General features: G+C 36.3%; 1 protein-coding gene across 3 annotated transcripts in view; it reads left to right on the top strand.

Moving 5' to 3' along the window:
* The window catches only part of ATP6V1A (ATPase H+ transporting V1 subunit A), a 66,221-nt gene that overhangs the window by 32,225 nt on the left and 14,658 nt on the right, over window positions 1–19,338 (top strand). For all 3 annotated transcript variants that reach the window (XM_077771817.1, XM_077771816.1, XM_077771815.1), the window contains exons 3-10: window positions 2,014–2,142; window positions 5,857–6,071; window positions 6,357–6,494; window positions 9,582–9,733; window positions 11,539–11,701; window positions 12,222–12,330; window positions 18,286–18,408; window positions 18,732–18,846. In XM_077771817.1, the coding sequence (XP_077627943.1) occupies window positions 2,014–2,142; window positions 5,857–6,071; window positions 6,357–6,494; window positions 9,582–9,733; window positions 11,539–11,701; window positions 12,222–12,330; window positions 18,286–18,408; window positions 18,732–18,846 (1,144 nt within the window). The remainder of the gene's footprint in view (window positions 1–2,013; window positions 2,143–5,856; window positions 6,072–6,356; window positions 6,495–9,581; window positions 9,734–11,538; window positions 11,702–12,221; window positions 12,331–18,285; window positions 18,409–18,731; window positions 18,847–19,338) is intronic.

The raw sequence follows: 19,338 nt of genomic DNA, 5'->3' as shown, positions 1-19,338 counted from the left end.
GACAGAGACAGCGCAAATAGGGGAGGAGTAAACAGAGAAAGAGAATCCCAAGCAGACTCCACACTGCCAGTGCAGAGCCCAGTGTGGGACTCACATTCACAAAACCATGAGATCATGACCTGAGCTGAAACCAAGAGTCGGACTCTCAACCAATTGAGCCACCCAGGCGCCCCTCCTTTTTATAAACCTCATGCTATAGTCTTTTTGTTCTAATCACAGTGGAGGTTATGACCCTTTTCTGGTGTTAATGCAAATGAAGACAGTAAGTTACAGTGTTTATTTCTCCCTAAGAAGCTTCTACAGCTTGGAACTTAGTGTTTGAACTTGAACTCATTGGCAAAAATACATTTCACTGTTTTCAGTTTCCTTTGCTTTTACAAGAAACAGTTTTCCTAATGATCAGAAGGGTTTTTAGGAAAGGCAGGCTATATTCAAGAACTTTTAGGGAAAATACAAAAAAGAATACCATCAAAAGAGTTTAGGCAAAATACTTTTACAAAATTTTACAAATAAATCTTACAATTTATTTTACAAAAATAATATTTTAGACAAAAATATTGTCTGAAACGTGTAGTAAACAGCTCCTAGAACCTATTTCTAATTCTGAAGTACTTAATAAAATGATAGAAAAATGGCATACTTTGGGTTTATGAAGATTGATTTAAAATTTTAGTTATCTCTGACATTTCAGTGCATCTTAGTTATAAGATGACTTATCTCTTATATAGTAGGTATAGAGGTAAATATTTATGAAATTAACAAGTATTCATTGTTCTAACACAAGTTAATTAAAATGCTTTAATAGTTTCCACTTGAATATTGATAGGTAGTTTTAATTAATTGTATCAGGAGGCTAAATATCAAAAATAGAGTTACTCTGGGTTGCCTGGGTGGCTCACTGGGTTAAGCTTCTGACCTTGGCTCAGGTCATGATCTCCTGGTTCATGAGTTTGAGCCCTCGTCAGACTCTGCACTGACTGTGTCCTGACAATGCAGAGACTGCTTCAGATTCTGTCTCCCCCTCCTCTGCCTCTCCAGCTTGTATGCATGCATGTGCACACACTCTCTCAAAAATAAATAAACATGAAAATAAATAAATAAAAATCAAGTTATTGCTACACAGACCTGAAAATGTACAACTTTCCCTGCCTACCAGAAAAGTAACTTTTACTTACTAGACAATGTGATGTAAATAGTAGATAGTAAGTGTAAATTCTGGTTCAGTGTTTATAAGAAATAGGAATTATAAATTAGGACTTCACCCAGTAGAGATGACTAATTATAAACATCTTTATGGTCTATGAAAAAAAATTTTTTCTAGATTTTATTTTTTAGGTAAATTGGTATACCCAAGTTGGGGCTCAAACTCACAATCCCAAGATCAGGAGTCACATGCTCTGCTGGCTGAGCCATCCAAATACCCTTGAAAAAAAATTTTTGATGCATATGTGAGTTTTTCTAGGTAGAGCTGTCATAAGTTTATCAAAGAGGTCCTTGTCTCAGAAGAGTTTTAATAGCCAATGTGAAGTGTTAGAAATGAAACTAAAGATGTTGTTTTACATATTACTTCTCAAAGGAATGGTGACAGTGTAGCAGACTGATACTTGTGTGGCATTCTGCCCTGCAGCTCTTGTCCTAGTTTTAGTTTAAACTTTTTTTTATTCCAAATCCTTCATTCCGTGTATTATAGCAACCTGGGTTGATCAAAGTGTGTCTCGATGCTGCTAGGTAAGATCTTGTTTCCCAAATAGAACTTTGGACTTTTTGAACATAGTTTTCATGTGTACTATGTAAATGAATAAGCTTTAACCTAACAAATTCATTTTGTTTACCTCTATATCATATGCTAAAAATGCATATTGTGGTGAAACTGTATGTATGTTTCATAGTGGGTGTTTTATTTTTCTTGTGAGTATGTGAGAGAGATGTATTATTGGGTTAACCAGCTATTTTAATTATGTGTAACTCTTCACAAAATCTTAACTTACCAAAACACTCATTTGTTCATTTCAGTGGTTACAGCCTGTGACATGGCAGGCGCAGCCATGTATGAGCTGGTGCGAGTGGGCCACAGTGAGTTGGTTGGAGAGATTATCCGATTGGAGGGTGACATGGCTACTATCCAGGTGTATGAAGAAACCTGTATCCTTTTTTGGTTCAATTTCTCACCACTTTCTATAAGTCACAATTTAGGGATTTATAGCAAAGGTGGAAACAGCAACAGCCAGTGATACCAGATTCATGAAATGCTGGTGTTATAAAGAACCCTAATTTTTATAGGAATTTTGAGGAAAGGTACTAGGAATTAATGGTCTTATTTTTTTTTATTTTTTTTAAATGTTTTATTTATTTCTGAAAGAGAGAGAGAGCATGAGCAGGGGAGGGTTAGAGAGAGAGGGAGACACAGAATCTGAAGCAGGCTCCAGGCTCTGAGCTAGCTGTCAGCACAGAGCCTGATGCAGGGCTCGAACCCATGAACCGTGAGATCATGACCTGAGCCGAAGTCGGACGCTTAACCAGCTGAGCCACCCAGGTGCCCCTTAGTGATCTTATTTTAAGAAACTAATATTATCTTCTGAACTTTCCTTGCTCCTTATATTTTGGTAGTTCACAAACTTTAGAGGAAACCAATTAGAATTTTTCTTAAGAGTAACATTTTATTTTTGTAAGAAGAAAGCATAAACAGAATTAACAATATTAATTTATATGGTTAAAATTCTCCAATCTTGATTTCTGTTTAAAATAGTAAATTCATAAATCAGTCACTACTCTCTGTCTTTATTCTAATAAATAATGCTGGATGGCACTGTACATTATAGCATTAGCACTAGGAAATCTTTACTTCTTGTTTGGTGATCATAATTTTGGCTTTCAGGCATAGTATTTTCAGTTTTCTATGGAAAAGAGATAATGTGATAAACTTTGTGAAGAGGAACTACTTTTTGTAAACTTAATTTGTGTGTTTTACTTAAATTGATTCTTAAGGTCAGTATTCTTATTTATTATTTTAAAAAAATGTTTTTGTTGAAGGATAGTCAACATACAATATATTATATTAGTTTCAGGTGTGTTACATAGGGATTTGACAATTATATACTTTATAAAATGCTCACTATTATAAGTATAGCTACTCTCTTACCAAAGTTATTACAATATTATTAACAATATTCTACATGCTATTCCTTTTTATCCCTCTGACCAATGTATTTTATAACTGGGAGTTTGTACCTCTAAATCTCCTTCATCAGTTTTGCCCATTCACCCAACCCTCACCCGTCTGGCAACCACTAATTCTCTGTATTTATGAATCTGTCTCTGTTTTTGTTTGCTCATTTGTTTTATATTTTAGATTCCACATATTCATGAAATTATATGGTATTTGTTTTTCTCTGGCTTATTTCATGTAGCATAATACCTTCTAGGTCTACCCATCTTGTTGCAAATGTCAAGATTTCATTCTTTTTTATGGCTGAGTAATATTCTATTGTGTAATATACACATATGTACATATGTTACAATGTTATATGTATATATGCACACAGGTATTCTACATCATCTTTATCCATTAGTCTATCAGTGGACACTTAGGTTGCTCTCATCTCTTGGCTATTGTAAATAATGCTGCAGTAAATATAGGGGCAGCATTAGTTTCTTGACTATTTTATTAAGATGTGTTTGGTACAACCTTTTTGCCATACTAAAGTACTTTTTTTGCTCTCTTTGTGAATGCTGGTGTGCTAAATCAAAATAAAATTATCTGAAAATTTATTTATTTTTAATTTTTTTTTCAGTGTTTTATTTATTTCTAGGAGAGAGAGACAGTGTGAGCAGGGGAGGGTCAGAGAGAGAGGGAGACACAGAATCTGAAACAGGCTCCAGGCTCTGAGCTAGCTGAGAGCACAGAGCCCGATGCGGGGCTCGAACCCACGAACCGCGAGATCGTGACCTAAGCGAAAGTCGGATACTTAACCGACTAAGCCGCCCAGGCGCCCCTAAAATTATCTGAAAATTTAAATAAAATTAGAAGTCTTTGTAGTTATGAAATCATGACTAATCGAAAGGACTTTTTTCTATTGTTAGCTTTATCTTTCATTCAGTCTTTTTCTTGGTTTGAAGATTTAAGATAAAAACGAATGAATGTGTATACAGTGACAACCCTCTTCACCATTGCCATCCTATATTTGGCCAATTTTCAAAACATGCATGCATGCAGTCATTTTTATTAATTCCTTTTATGGTATATCCTTTTAGGTTGTTAGTTGCGTATATGAACCAATATAAATATGTTTTCGTTCTCCCTTTTTCCCCCCAAAAGACAGCATACTATATGCAGTGTTCTATACCCTTTATTTTTTATTGAAGATGGATAGGTATGTGATAAGTATAGAAAAATGTTAGTGGTAACATCTAACTGGTATATGAGAGTTCACTGTAAAATTTTTTCAACTTTGCTCTAGGTTTGAAAAGTTTCATAATGGAAATGAAAACATATTTTGAAGATCTTTCTAGAGCAATTTATAGAAGCTCCTCTTCTTTTTTTACAGCTGCATAGAATTCCATCATATAAATATATATAATTTATTAAACTCTTCAGTGATAGAAATTTTGGTTGTATCTAATCTATGTGTGTTATAAACAATGTTGTAGTGTAACTATAATATGAATTCACAGAAGTTGGATTCTTGGGTCAAGATTTATGCATTTTAAATTTTGATAGATTTTGCTGAATTGCTGTCAATAAAAGTACTGATTTTACTCTTGTCAACAAATATGTGAGGGCAGCATGGTTCCAGTGTGCTTACTTGCAGATTTTATCCTTTTGCTTTTCAAAACCACTTCTTATAATTTTAAGTTTTTGTCCAAGTACTAGTATCCTTTCTAGGGGACTGATATTCCTCAGTAGTATAGTTGAAATCATGTATTAAAGGGAGTTGAGGGGCGCCTGGGTGGCTTAGTCGGTTAAGCGTCCGACTTTCACTTAGGTCATGATCTCGCGGTTCGTGGGTTCGAGCCCCGCGTCGGGCTCTGTGCTGACTGCCGGCTCAGAGCCTGGAGCCTGTTTCAATCTGTGACTCCCTCTCTCTCTGACCCTCCCCTGCTCACGCTGTCTCTCTCTCTCTCCTAGAAATAAAACATTAAAAAAAAAAAAAAAGGGAGTTGAAAAAATGTATTAACCATATATTGCTTCTCTTTTTAGCTCTGTGGTTCCCAGACTGTGCAGAATGCATCCTGGGCAGCTGCAGCAAACTCATGTGATACCACAGGATATATAAAAGTTTTGAGGTTAACACAGGAATATTAGACATGCTGCCAGACATCACGTGAACCAGTAGCTTCAGTTAATAAACACTTTAATTATTTGGCCACACTATATTCTTGTCTATGATGTCATATCTTTGGGAAGCTAGCTGAGTGGTGATTGTTGGGCTAGAAAACAAGTATCATACAAAAATGAATGTGGGACAAGTATTCAGTTTGAGTTCAAGGTTTGAAAATGGTACAATGCCCAGTAAGCACTTACATCCCATTTGTAAGAATTGATGTTATTTAAAAATTAAGCTAAAATATTTTTTCTTTCAATCTATATATTTTTCTCTCAGTGCCACTTAGTGGTTAGGACATACATATTGATTAAATTGTTTTGATAGAACTATTTAATAAATGGAATTATTAGATATTCTTTTGTCATGGGTCACTGTGAGAAAGTTAATGGAACACTAAAGATGTTGTAAACTGAGAATGTTTGAGAATTTCTGTTTTAGCGTCTTAAGTATCATTTCCTGTTAAACTGTGGTACTTCCTTTTTATAGTGTCTTTAAACTTTCATAGTGAGTTTTCCTCAACTACTGTTTCTAGCTGGTGTGTCTGTTGGAGATCCTGTACTCCGCACTGGTAAACCCCTCTCCGTAGAGCTTGGGCCTGGCATCATGGGAGCTATTTTTGATGGTATTCAGAGACCTTTGTCAGATATCAGCAGTCAAACCCAAAGTATATACATTCCTCGAGGAGTAAATGTGTCTGCTCTTAGCAGAGACGTCAAATGGGATTTTACACCTTGCAAAAACCTACGGGTATGTCTTTATAACCAAGACTTCTAACGTTGGTGAAAGAATATGAAATGGATGTTTAATGAACTGTTTTGTACTCCTTAGTCAAATAAAAATAGACCACAGAAGTATAGTTTAAATTTTTCTTTAAATCTGCTAGAAGAATTATAGGACTAATATGTTTTATTGATACATAAAGCAAATGATTTAAGTAGTAGCAGCAAGGATAAATCTGCTTGGCATTTATTTAAACATTAAACAGTTTGATGTTTATTTGAACATTAAACAGCCAATGCTTTTATTCTCTAGGTTGGTAGTCACATCACTGGTGGAGATATTTATGGAATTGTCAACGAGAACTCACTCATCAAACACAAAATCATGTTACCCCCACGAAACAGAGGAACTGTAACTTATATTGCTCCACCTGGAAATTATGATACCTCAGTAAGTAGTATATAAACTTTATCTCATATTGTGGCCCTACCTGGTAGTCCCAAGAGAACCCTTTTTAGGGTCCTAAATAGTCATAGAACTATGTGTTCTATGTGTGGGTTTTAAATAACTTCCATATTTTTTTTACCATGATGATTTAATACCCTTATTTATTGCAAAATGATTACCACAGAGGGTTAGTTAACATTTCGATCAGAACACTTTACATACTTAACTTGAGTGTGTGTGCGGTGAGAACATTTAAGATCTACTCTTTAGGGGCGCCTGGGTGGCTTAGTCGGTTAAGCATCCGACTTTCGCTTAGGTCATGATCTCGCGGTTCGTGGGTTCGAGCCCCGCATCGGGCTCTATGCTGACTGCCAGCTCAGAGCCTGGAGCCTATTTCGGAGTCTGTATCTCCCTCTCTCTCTGACCCTCCCCTGCTCACGCTGTCTCTCTCTCTCTCTCTCTCTCTCCTAGAAATAAATAAAAATATTGAGAAAAAAAAAAGATCTACTCTTTAGCAATTTCCAAGTATAGAGTACTATACTGTTATATACAGTCATCATGTTGTACAAGATTCCCCTATTCCCTTTTTTTCAAGTTTTTATTTAAATTCCAGTTAGTGGGGTGCCTGGGTGGCTCATTCTGTTGAGCATCTGACTTCAGCTCAGGTCATGATCTCACAGTTTGTGGGTTAGAGCCCCATGTCGGGCTCTGTGCTGACAGCTCAGAGACTGGAGCCTGCTTCAGATTCTGTGTCTCTCTCTCTCTTCTGCCCCTACCCAGCTCATGCTCTGTCTTTCTCTGTCGTAAAAATAAACATTAAAAAAATTAAATAAATTCCAGTTAGTTAACATACAGTATAATATTAATTTCAGGTGTAGAATGAAGTGAGGCATTACTTACATAAAAACCCATTGCTCATCACAATAGGTTCCCTCCTTAATACCCATCATCCATTTATAACACCTCCTCCTGCCTACCTCCTCTCCAGTAACCCTCAGTTTGTTCTTTATAGTTAAGTGTCTGTTTTCTGGTTTGCCTCTCTTTTTTCCCCCTATGTTCATCTGTTTTGTTTCTTAAATTCCACATGAGTGAAATCACATGGTATTCGTCTTTCTCTGACTTGTTTTCTGTTTTAGCATAATACTCTGTAGCTCCTTTCACATCATTGCAAATGGCAAGATTTTATTTTTTATGGCTGAGAATATTCCTGTGTGTGTGTGTGTGTGGGTGTGTGTATCAGTCGATGGACATTTGGACTCTTTCCATAATTTGGCTGTTGTTCATAATGCTGCTGTAAACATTGGGGTGCATGTGTCCCTTCGAATCAGCATTTTTGCATCCTTTGGGTAAATAACCTAGTAATGCAATTGCTGAATCATAGGATAGGTCATTTTTAACTTTCTGAGGAACTTCCACACTGTTTTCCATAGTGGCTGCACCAGTTTGCATTCCCACCAACAGTGTAAGAGGGTTCCCCTTTCTCTTGCCAACACTTGTTTCCTGTAAATAACTGCCATAATTATTTTTTATGTAAGATTTTATTTTTAAACTTAGCCTTGGGAATACAAAAAGCAGAACACACTAAGTTGTTGGGGGTTTTTTGTTTTTTTTTAGTTAAAAAAATTTTTTTGACATATATTTATTTTTGAGACAGAGAGAGACAGAGCTTGAGTGGGGGAAGGGCAGAGAGAGAGAGAGACACAGAATCTGAAGCAGGCTCCAGGCTCTGAGCTATTAGCACAGAGCCCGACATGGGGCTTGATCACAGACTGCGAGATGATGACCTGAGCCAAAGTTGGCTGTTTATCCGACTGAGCTACCCAGGAGCCTCTTTTTTTTTTTTTTTTTTAAGGAAAACAAAATCTAGTGTATCATTTTCCTCCCTTCTTAATTTATGCTCGTTTTAAGCCTTGATTCTTTAGGCATAGAGTAGTCTTTGATTTTAACTGCTAATCTACATTGCATAATTAATTGTTTAATGGGTTATATGAATTCTAACTCTGGATTTGGCTGTTTAAAACTTAGTCCTTTAATGTTACTGATAGTCAATCAAATATAGGAGACTAATAATAGTCTTGGTAGATATGAAGATAACTTTATTAAGAAGACCATTGTAACAGTCTGCTCCAAACAAAATATGATAAAAACAATTTTCTAGTCATTTCTCAAGAGTAAGTCTGTGCTCTGTAAAATATAGAAAGCAAAAGAGTTAGGATTCAGAGCAGTCAGCTGGCTTTACCAGCTTAAAGACTCACACACATGGAAGGAACACTCTGAGGTAGACAGTTCAAATTCATGTAGCAGCAAAATTACAGATTGCTGTCTGTGGACATTGGAATTGTTTGTGAGTAGTTGAAACAATCCTAGTGTTCATAAATGTATTACTCATTATGTTTTTGCTTTTGTGTTTGACTTTATTAGATATCTTAGGGTTCTTAATAAGTATTTTTCATTAAATCAGTATGAGATCACTATATTAAACAAAAGAAAGATACAAAGTAAATTATGAAAGCTTTCATTTCTACTTCAGCCCCAAGAGTATCTTTTGTATCTTTTGATACCTGTCACTGTCCATATCCATTTAACTTTTTAACTATTCTCCCATAATTTGAAATCCGTCTTTCTTAACTCCTATATTTTAAGCATTAAAAGACTAATAAATGCACCTGATTAAAATAAAATTAGAACTGTATATAAAGATTTCCAGGGCACTTGGATGGCTCAGTCAGTTGGTTGTCCAACTTTGGTTTTGGCTCAGGTCATGATCTCATAACTCACGGGAGTGAGCCCTATGTCGTCGGGCTCTGTGCTGAGCTTCCTTGGGTTTCTTCTCTCTCTTTCTCTCTCTCTCCCCCTCCCCTTCTCACACACATTCTCTAAATAAATAAATAAACATATATATATTTATAAAAGTTTATTTATTTTATATATATAAAACATATATATATATAAAGATTTGCAGTAAGAAGTATAAATCCATTTCCACATACTACCTTTTTGTCCCCAAGAGGAATCTGGGATTACTTTGATGTTAGAAGAAGAAATGTTCGTAAATTTGACTGTACTTAATGTCCTGCTGTATTTCTGTAGGATGTTGTCTTGGAACTTGAATTTGAAGGTATAAAGGAAAAGTTTAGCATGGTCCAAGTATGGCCTGTACGTCAAGTTCGGCCTGTCACTGAGAAGCTGCCTGCTAATCATCCCCTCTTGACTGGCCAGAGGGTCCTTGATGCCCTTTTTCCGTAAGTTTGAGCTGTGTTCTGTGGTTTTTCCTCAGAAGATTATATGTGCTTATTGTTTCACTTCCTTAGAGATATCTTATATGCTAATGCTGTAATAAATTTTGTCTTGAGAAATAATAGTGAATTAGTTAAATATGTTCATATATTGCCAGTGCTTATTATGGAGTCAAATCATTGAAGGAGGTTCATTGTTTCTCAGTTGCAAAAAGAGCATTATTTCTAACACTTTTTGAAAAAATAAAATTTCCAGCAAATCTGTACCCAAACAATACAGCTATCTTATTTAGCTATCCCAGAATTAGTAGATTGGTGTCACTGTAAGTTGGATTGGTGTAAGTAGGTTGGTGTCACTATAAGTTAGATTGGTGTAAATAGGTTGGTGTCACTATAAGTTAGATTGGTGTAAGTAGATTGGTGTCACTGTAAGTTAGATTGATGTAAATAGGTTGGTGTCACTGTAAGTTGGATTGGTGTAAGTAGATTGGTGTCACTATAAGTTAGATTGGTGTAAGTAGGTTGGTGTCACTATAAGTGTGGTTTCTAAAACCAACTGGGCTCTCTGTGCTGCCTGGGAATCTTTCTTAATTTATAGCCTGCTTTTGCCATTTTCTTCATCAACTACTTAAAAACCTCAAATCTCCTCTCTTTAAATCTCACACTTCACCATACTCTGCTTTACTGTCAACAAAAGACTTCATCATTTAATTCACAGAAAAGACAGAAGCCATGATACAATAACTCCTTCAACTTCTAATTACCAAACCACATATATCCCACTTAACTCTTTCAAACCTATCCTCAGAGTTGTTCTCATTATTTCTCACAAGATCTTTGATCCTGTGACTTCTTGTTAGTCAGCACCTCCTGTTTCCATATCCTTCAGGAACCAGCTTAAGCTTAATAGCCTGTCACTCTTGTGGATACTGGCCAGTATACTGTATTTTCTTGTTCCTTTGTTTTTTGTCACACCCACACAGCAAAATCCCAACTGAATCAGTCCAGCCACCTCCTTCTCCCAAGTCTACACACAGTCTGCTGAGAAATTCAGATAATCGGTGCAAGGTGGTATATCCAAGTTGGGTCCCAAGTCCTACTCTATTTCACTCTCTATTGCCACTTCTTAGGGAAAGTTTGAATGTAGTTGCTAAATGGCACTGTTAACCACCAGCTGACTCTCTGGTTTACCCCACTGGAATGTGAGCCAGAAACACGGTTATCTTATTTGCTGGTGTCTCTCCTGCATCTCCAAGCAGTTTTTAGTGCCTAGGAAGTACTTTATAAATGGTTATTCAGTGTTTAAAAAGGGATTCACATAACACCTTAACAAAATCTTTGTTCATTAACCTTTATAGCAAGATACGATTTTCTTAGGTCTTATTTTTTGCCTTAAGTTTTGCCTATAAGTTGCCATAAGGCAACTTAGAAAAGCTGTTTAAATTTTTCTTTTAGCTCTAATTCCAATATTGTGCTTACATGAACTAATTTGTATAAGCATTCCAAGTATCGTTAGTACTGTTTTATTTTCATATTACTTTTCCCCAGGTACTTTATGGCATATACCCTCACTATCCAGCTATTAAAGATGGTAGAGATGGTTAATGATAATAAAAAAAATACACTCTTATAGCTACCAGCTGGGGGAGCAATTATTGTATCTGTGTATCAATCTTTGTATATATAGATAGAGATGAAAATATTTCAGAGTGCTTTCTTTCTTCAACTTGTACTTCTGTGTCACTTACCTACTTTATTTGTTAGTAGTAATTAGCAAGTAAAGTAATCCACACTTTGTTTTCTCCGCTCAGATGTGTACAGGGAGGAACTACTGCAATCCCGGGGGCTTTCGGCTGCGGAAAGACAGTGATATCACAGTCTCTATCCAAGTATTCCAACAGTGATGTGATCATCTATGTAGGATGTGGTGAACGAGGAAATGAGATGTCTGAAGTCCTCCGGGACTTCCCAGAGGTCTGTACATATAAAGCTTCAAATATTATTCTAGAGAAAATACCACTAACCAACTTTTGTTGGCAATTAATAGAGCTTTGTGTCAGACCTAGAGCAATGCTCTCATTTGTCAAGGATCTCTTAAGGCATTTTCTGATTATATTTGTGATTCAATATGTATATTCCAGGAAAGGAATTTGAATTTTTCTGTCAAATACTTCAGAGTTTCCCTTTGTGGTCTGGTGGCTTTCAGTTATTGGTAGAAAGATAAAATAGACAAAATATTTATAGATGGGAACTTTATATTGGCTTTATATGATCTACTGGGTTGCTGAAGTAATATTCCTTTTTCCATAAAATAATGGACTTTATGAAATGGAAATAATGCACAATGGGGCAGGGAGGAGAGGTTGGAGTGATGAGGAATATTACTCTGAGGAAACTGATAATAAGAGGGATTAAATATGGGTAAGTTGTAAAAGTGGGAACTGAAATGTTCTCTTTGGAAATGGGAGGAGCATAATAGATTGTTTGCCTCTAGCTCACGATGGAAGTCGATGGTAAGGTGGAATCAATTATGAAGAGGACAGCTTTGGTAGCCAATACCTCCAATATGCCTGTTGCTGCTAGAGAAGCTTCTATTTATACTGGTGAGTATATGAATTGAAATAAATGCAGTTTACATTTGTTCTTAAGTGTAAAGCCAGCACCAAACCTTTTCTTTGTCCAAAGAATGTTTCTTTCATTCTAAAATACTTTGTATGTGTAACCATATTTCTAACTTGTAAAAAATGCTTTACAAAAGTGAATAAATAAGTAAAAATAGAAAATGCTTTATGTACTATATCTTGAGGATATGTCAGTATAAGATATTTATAGAATTGTCTCAATCTTGTTAATAACCATAAAACAATGCTATCTTCTACTACCATTTTTTTCCTTACATGTTTTACCATTGCTCTAAACTCCAAATATACCTGTATCTCTATAACTATAATTGTCAGCTTTGGATTATTATATTTTGATGGCTGGACACAAAAGATAAGAAAATCAGTGCACTTATGTGTTACCTCCCATCTTTGCTCCCACTTCTATCCCTGCTTTTTGGTACTTTTATTGCTACATTTTCAGTTTTATAATATTCACATTCTATTGTTTAACCATGCATACACTATTCTTATTAGCCTTAAACCTAAAGTAAAATGGAGTCAGCCCCCACATACAGTCTTTTGCCTATAATTTCTCCATTTATTTTGTAGTTGGCTAAAATCTGACTTTTGAAAGTTTCCTTAAGAAAGACTCAGGGGAAACTACATTCCGTGAATTCTTATTTCCTCAAAAGTTGGTTTTTTCTCTACTACCTTTAAATTTTCTTTGTTTTTTTTGTTTTGCTTTGTTTTAATGTTTATTTTTTGAGAGAGAAACAGAGTCCAAGAGGGGAAGGGTCAGAGAGAGAGAGGGAGACACAGAATCTGAAGCAGGCTCCAGGCTCCAAGCTGTCCGCACAGAGCTGGATGCTAGGCTCAAACTCACAAGCCATGAGATTGTGACCTGAGGTGAAGTCGGATGCTTAAACCGACTGAACCACCCAGTCACCCCTGTTTTCGTTTTTTATTTTTTTTAAGTAATCTCTACCCCCAGCATGGGGCTCAAACTCAGGACTCTGAGATCAAGAGTCATACACTCTTCTGACTAAGCCAGCCAGGAACCCCTCTACTACCTTTAAATTTTAATAGTAGTTTGGTCTAAAATATGTAGGATCAATGTTTGTTTCCTTGAGAACTTTTATTGTAGCATTAAATAGTAGGGAGAACTCTGAAGTCAACCTACTTTTTTCCTTTTATAGAAGGTTTTTTTTTTTTGCCCAAAGAAATTTCTCTTTAAAGTTTTATAACTTTGGGGTGCCTGGGTGGCTCAGTTGGTTAAGCATACGACTTCTGCTCAGGTCATTATCTCACAGTTCTTGAGTTCAAGCCCTGCAGCAGGGTCTGTGCTGTCAGATCAGAGCCTGGAGCCTGCTTTGGCTTCTGTGTCTCCCTCTCTCTCTGCCCCTCCCCCACTCATGTACTGTCTCTCTCTCTCTCAAAACTAAATAAACATTAAAANAAAATATGTAGGATCAATGTTTGTTTCCTTGAGAACTTTTATTGTAGCATTAAATAGTAGGGAGAACTCTGAAGTCAACCTACTTTTTTCCTTTTATAGAAGGTTTTTTTTTTTTGCCCAAAGAAATTTCTCTTTAAAGTTTTATAACTTTGGGGTGCCTGGGTGGCTCAGTTGGTTAAGCATACGACTTCTGCTCAGGTCATTATCTCACAGTTCTTGAGTTCAAGCCCTGCAGCAGGGTCTGTGCTGTCAGATCAGAGCCTGGAGCCTGCTTTGGCTTCTGTGTCTCCCTCTCTCTCTGCCCCTCCCCCACTCATGTACTGTCTCTCTCTCTCTCAAAACTAAATAAACATTAAAATATTTTTTTTTAATGTTTTTATTCATTTCTAGGAGATAGAGAGACAGCATGAGCAGGGGAGGGCCAGAGAGAGAGGGAGTCACAGACTGAAACAGGCTCCAGGCTCTGAGCCGGCAGTCAGCACAGAGCCCGATGCGGGGCTCGAACCCACGAACCGCGAGATCATGACCTAAGTGAAAGTCGGATGCTTAACCGACTAAGCCACCCAGGCGCCCCTAAACATTAAAATATTTTTAAAAAAAATTAAGTTTTATAACTTTATTAAGATATATGCCAGTGTTGATAGTTTTGATAATTTTTTTCCTGAGATGTAGTTACCTTTTTAGCTTATGAACATGTCTTTTATTTTGAAAAGTTTTCAAGAATTGTTTCTCAAACTTTTCTCTTCTGCTAGTTAACTTCTTCAAACTGGACATATCGGGTCTTCTTTATCTGTATTCTTTATGTGTCTTTTCCTTTCTAATCCTTACTTAGCCTTTTGTTCATTTGCTCACAAGATAATCAGTGGTTATTCTTTACTTTGCTTCTAATGAAATGTTCATTTCCATAATGGCTTTATTTTTTCATCCTGCTCTTTGTTGAGCTCGGCTGGCTCATGAAACCTCTTTTCTGACTTTACTGTATATTCTTTGAGATTTTATTGTGCGGTAAGATGCGTTATTAATAGTTTCTTTCATTAATTAATTGTGGTCACAGTTTTCACCTGTTCTTTGGCATGTTCTTTGACCATCATTTTATTTGTTCTTCTGTCGTTTTTCTTCTTGTGGGAACTACACAAAATACAAGATGTGTATTGTTACCATTACTCATCTCTGCAGGAGATGGGAGGAGAGACGGGATTGCTTCATGGCAGTTTGTGGAGCTTGTGGCATGGAGTTGTATAAGTTACTTTGATCTCCTGCCAACAGAAATCGACTGCCACAAGGTCACTTACAGTGAATTCTTTCTCTTCTACCCTGCCTCACCCACTTTTTCCTCACTCTAAGAGTGCCTACCTGCATTTTGTTTGTCCCCATCACCCTACTTCTTCTCCTTGATGCCATACTGGATCCAAGGGACTCCTGCCAGCACCCAGTAACCCTGGTGCAGTGTTTCAAACAAAGGATTCTTGGCTTTGCCCTAGTTTTACAGAAGCGTAATCTGAGATATGCAGCTTCAGGTGAATTCTTGGTGTTTTCCCACATCCATGTTTGGGTTTTATCTCATTTAGGTGGCTTTCCTCATTATTTTGTTGTGGAGCTAAACATGTCCCCTAGTTTTTGGTAATATAGTTTGTGTTTTTTATATTTCTTGTTCTCCTTGTTTGGTGATTACTTTTATGAGAAAGGAAAGGGACATATTCATCTATTATTTTAAGACAAGAAGCCTACCTACTTCTTTTAAATGGCTTCCCAGTACCCCTTCTGTATGGTTGTATCATAATCTGTTTAACCAACATCTTTCTGGTAGACACTTAAATTATTGATGGGTTTTGTTTTTTTGTATTTGGTTTTTTTTTTTTTTTTTGCTATCACAAACCTTGATTCACTAAAACATCCTTATGTGTGTTTTTTACAGTTTCTTTTCATGTTTTGTGCATGTTTCTTTGTACATTTTTATAAGGTAAGTTTGTAAAAGTAAAATTGCTAAGCATACAACTGTTAATGTAGATTTTAGATTTTGATAGCCCTTAAAAAGGATAACAGTGAACAAGAGTCCTGTTTCTCCACATCTTCACCAATGCTAGGTTTTGTAACTCTTCATAATGATAATTATCAAACACATGGTGAACACTGATGTACTTAGCACCTGGATTGAACAACTAACATTTTACTATTCCTGCTTTATTAGAGACCTATTCAGTCTGTGTTCTGTCTCTCTCTCAAAAATAAATTTAAAAAACATTTTAAAAAATGTGTTAAAAAAAAAAAAGCCGGGGAGCACCTGGGTGGCTCATCTGGTTAAGCAGCTGTCTTCAGATCAGTTCATGATCTGCATTTCACAGGTTTGAGCCCCGCATTGGGCTCAGGGCTGACAGCTGACAGCCTGCTTCAGTTTCTGTGTCTCCATCTCTCTCTGCCTGTTCCCTGCTCATGCTCTGCCCAGTCCCAAAAATAAATTTTAAAACACTTTAAAAATTTTTTAAAAAGATACCTGTTCAGTCTGTATTTCTTTCAGCTAGCCTCTTTCCTATCTGTATTAACCATTTGAAAGCTGCTTTCTGTCCATTTTCCTTTTGGATAGGAGTTCTTATAAAGCTCTTTTAAATTGGTTTTATCTGTCATGAGTTGCCAGTGTTTTCCTGGTTTGTTCATCTTTTAATTTTGTCTGAGGTCTTTTGTTTTTGTTTTTGTTTTTTTAACTAGTAGGCACTAAAAACTCTTTGAACTTTACTCATGTATCTTTTTATTCCATCGTCTCTCTATTACATACATACAAACATTAGTGAGTATTATCACAGAGTCTTAAAGTGCAGCTGTATATGCTTATATAACTAAGGATTGATCCTGTCATCAGATTGAAATATGTGATAATTGTTGTTTTTTTTTTAAGGCTTTTTAAATGTTTACTTATTTATTTCTGAGAAAGTGCAAGCAGAGGAGAGGCAGAAAGAGAGGGAGGGAGAAGATCCCAAGCAGGCTCCACTCAGTGCTCAGGACTGTATCTCATAAAGCCTGAGATCACGACCTGAGCCAAAATCAAGAGTGGATCACTTAACCAACTGAGCCACCCAGGTGTCCCCTTTTTTAAGACTTAATAATGAGAGGCAATATTTTTATAAAGACTTCATTCATGGAATCATTTTTTAGAAGCCTCAAATATCAATATTTCTTATTCTGAAGGTACAATATGATAAATAGTAAAGCACTGAATTTTCGAGCACTATTTTGTTTTACTGTATAACTCTTTCTTTGCTAAAGGAACCAGAGTATTAGATTTTGGGACTATTATAATTTAGCAACAATTGTAAGTTTCTAATTATCTTAGAGTTGCATAGTACTTGGTACTTTCAGAGGGCATTTATACATATCATTTCATCTGATACATACACGTAGATAAAACAAGAGTTTTCCATTTTGACTGATTAGGAAACCACAGTGGGAAATGAATTTAGTTTGTGGAAATTAATCACAGAACAAGAACTAGAACCTAGGACTTCTTTCTATTAGCTTGTTCTAAATGGTTTACTATAAGTGATTTAACAGAACAGAACCTGATATACACAGCAGACTGATCTGGATAATTAAGATATTACTTGTGTTAACATTTGTTACTTTTGAAAAATAAGCAAACTAGTTGATGTATGTGTATGTGTGATATGTAGACAAAAGCTACAATGGAAATTAATTTCAGACTTAATTGTCTCAACGAAGAATAGAGGAAAAGTGTTTTCCTACTTTTTAAAATGTACAATATTGGGGCACCTGAGTGACTGTCAGTTAAGTTTCTGACTTCGGCTCAGGTCACGATCTCCTGGTTTGTGAGTTCAGGCCCTGCGTTGGGCTCTGTGCTGACAGCTTAGAGCCTGGAGCCTGCTTCAGATTCTGTGTCTTCCTTTCTCTCTGTCCTTCCTGTACTCATGCTCTGTCTCTCTCAAAAATAAATAAACATAAAAAAATTAAATGTACAATATTAGAATAGGCTTTGGCAACAAATAAACCCAAACTTGTCATTGCTCAGGATAACAGATGTTTTTTCAAGTGGCCAGGGGGACTCTTCTTCATTCTATCATTCTGGGCTGGGACCCAGGCTGAAAAGTACTCTACCATTTTCAACTACTGACTTCCAGGGCTCCTGGGAGTCCTGTCCATCTCAGTAAGCCAGAAAGAATAAAGAGCATGGAAGAATGTGTGGCTTGCCTGTTAGCTTTCACTTTCATTCTGTTAGCTAGAGGTCAGTTACATGGTCGCATCTAAATACAAAGGAGGCTGGGAAATATAATTCGGCTAAATGCACAAAAGAAGAGGGAAGGGATTTTGGTGAACAGCTAACAGTTTGCCTCATGTATTTATTTGCTTTGTTGTTTTTGTGGAAATTAATTTATTTATTGTTTTTGTTTTTATTTGTTTTATTGTTTTCATGCTTTATTGTTTTCTTAATGGTGACAAAGTCAGGATTCTACATTATAGAATTATAATTTGTAATATTCTCCCCAATTTAGGAATTACACTGTCAGAATATTTCCGTGACATGGGTTATCACGTCAGTATGATGGCTGACTCTACCTCTAGATGGGCGGAGGCCCTTAGAGAAATCTCTGGTCGCTTAGCTGAAATGCCTGCAGGTAAGTCTTTGTGTTGCTTATTAAAAGGTTGATAGGACTTTTAGGACTGATTAGAACCTCTCTTAAATTTCTTTTCATGGAGCAGCTGAGTGGCTCAGTTGTTGAAGCATTTAACTTCACACATAAGGTCATGGTCTCACAGTTGTGAGGTCGTCCTGCGTAGGGCTCTGTGCTGTGTGCTGACCCTGTGGGGCCTGGAGCCTGCTTCAGATTCTGTCTCCTCTCTTTCTGCCCCTCCCCTGCTTATTCTCTGACTCTCTCTCTCTCTCTCTCTCTCTCTCAAAAATAAACATTAAAATTTTTTTTTTCTTTTCGCTTTTCAGATAGTGGATATCCTGCATACCTTGGTGCCCGTCTGGCCTCCTTCTATGAGCGAGCAGGCAGGGTAAAATGTCTTGGAAATCCCGAAAGAGAAGGAAGTGTCAGCATTGTAGGAGCGTAAGCATCTGAACCATTTACTTTTCAAAAGAAATTAAAAAGTCGTATATTTTAAAGAGAAAATATCAGCTTCCTCTGAGGGTAGTGGTTCTTAACCAAGGTTGCCCTATAGGGTCACAAGAGGAGCTCTTTACAATGTACATGTTTAGGTTGTCCCTGTATATTCTAGTTATTTGAGTTAACTGATTTATTATATATAAGTCACAATATCTTAAGAGTAACTTAGAAAACTATAGACAATTTAGGTAAGATTGTAGAGAAAAACAAAGATCCATGATCACTACGTGAAGCCATATGTTCTTAGAGTTTTTTCTTCCTTTCTGCTTCATCTATTTGATTAGAATCACGAAACTGATATCACTCATTTCTCGCACTTAAAGGCATTCAATAGTTACCATTCTTATTTGCAACTTAGTATTGATTTTTATTAATACTTGTATGTAAGATTTTCTTGTCAAAGGTTAGTTATAAAGTTATTTAGAAATTAACTTC

The sequence above is a fragment of the Crocuta crocuta genome, unplaced genomic scaffold (genome assembly GCF_008692635.1).
Source record: "Crocuta crocuta isolate KB4526 unplaced genomic scaffold, BGI_CrCroc_1.0 scaffold56, whole genome shotgun sequence".
NCBI classification, from domain to species: domain Eukaryota; kingdom Metazoa; phylum Chordata; class Mammalia; order Carnivora; family Hyaenidae; genus Crocuta; species Crocuta crocuta.
This window is presented reverse-complemented; position numbering and strand designations above follow the sequence as displayed.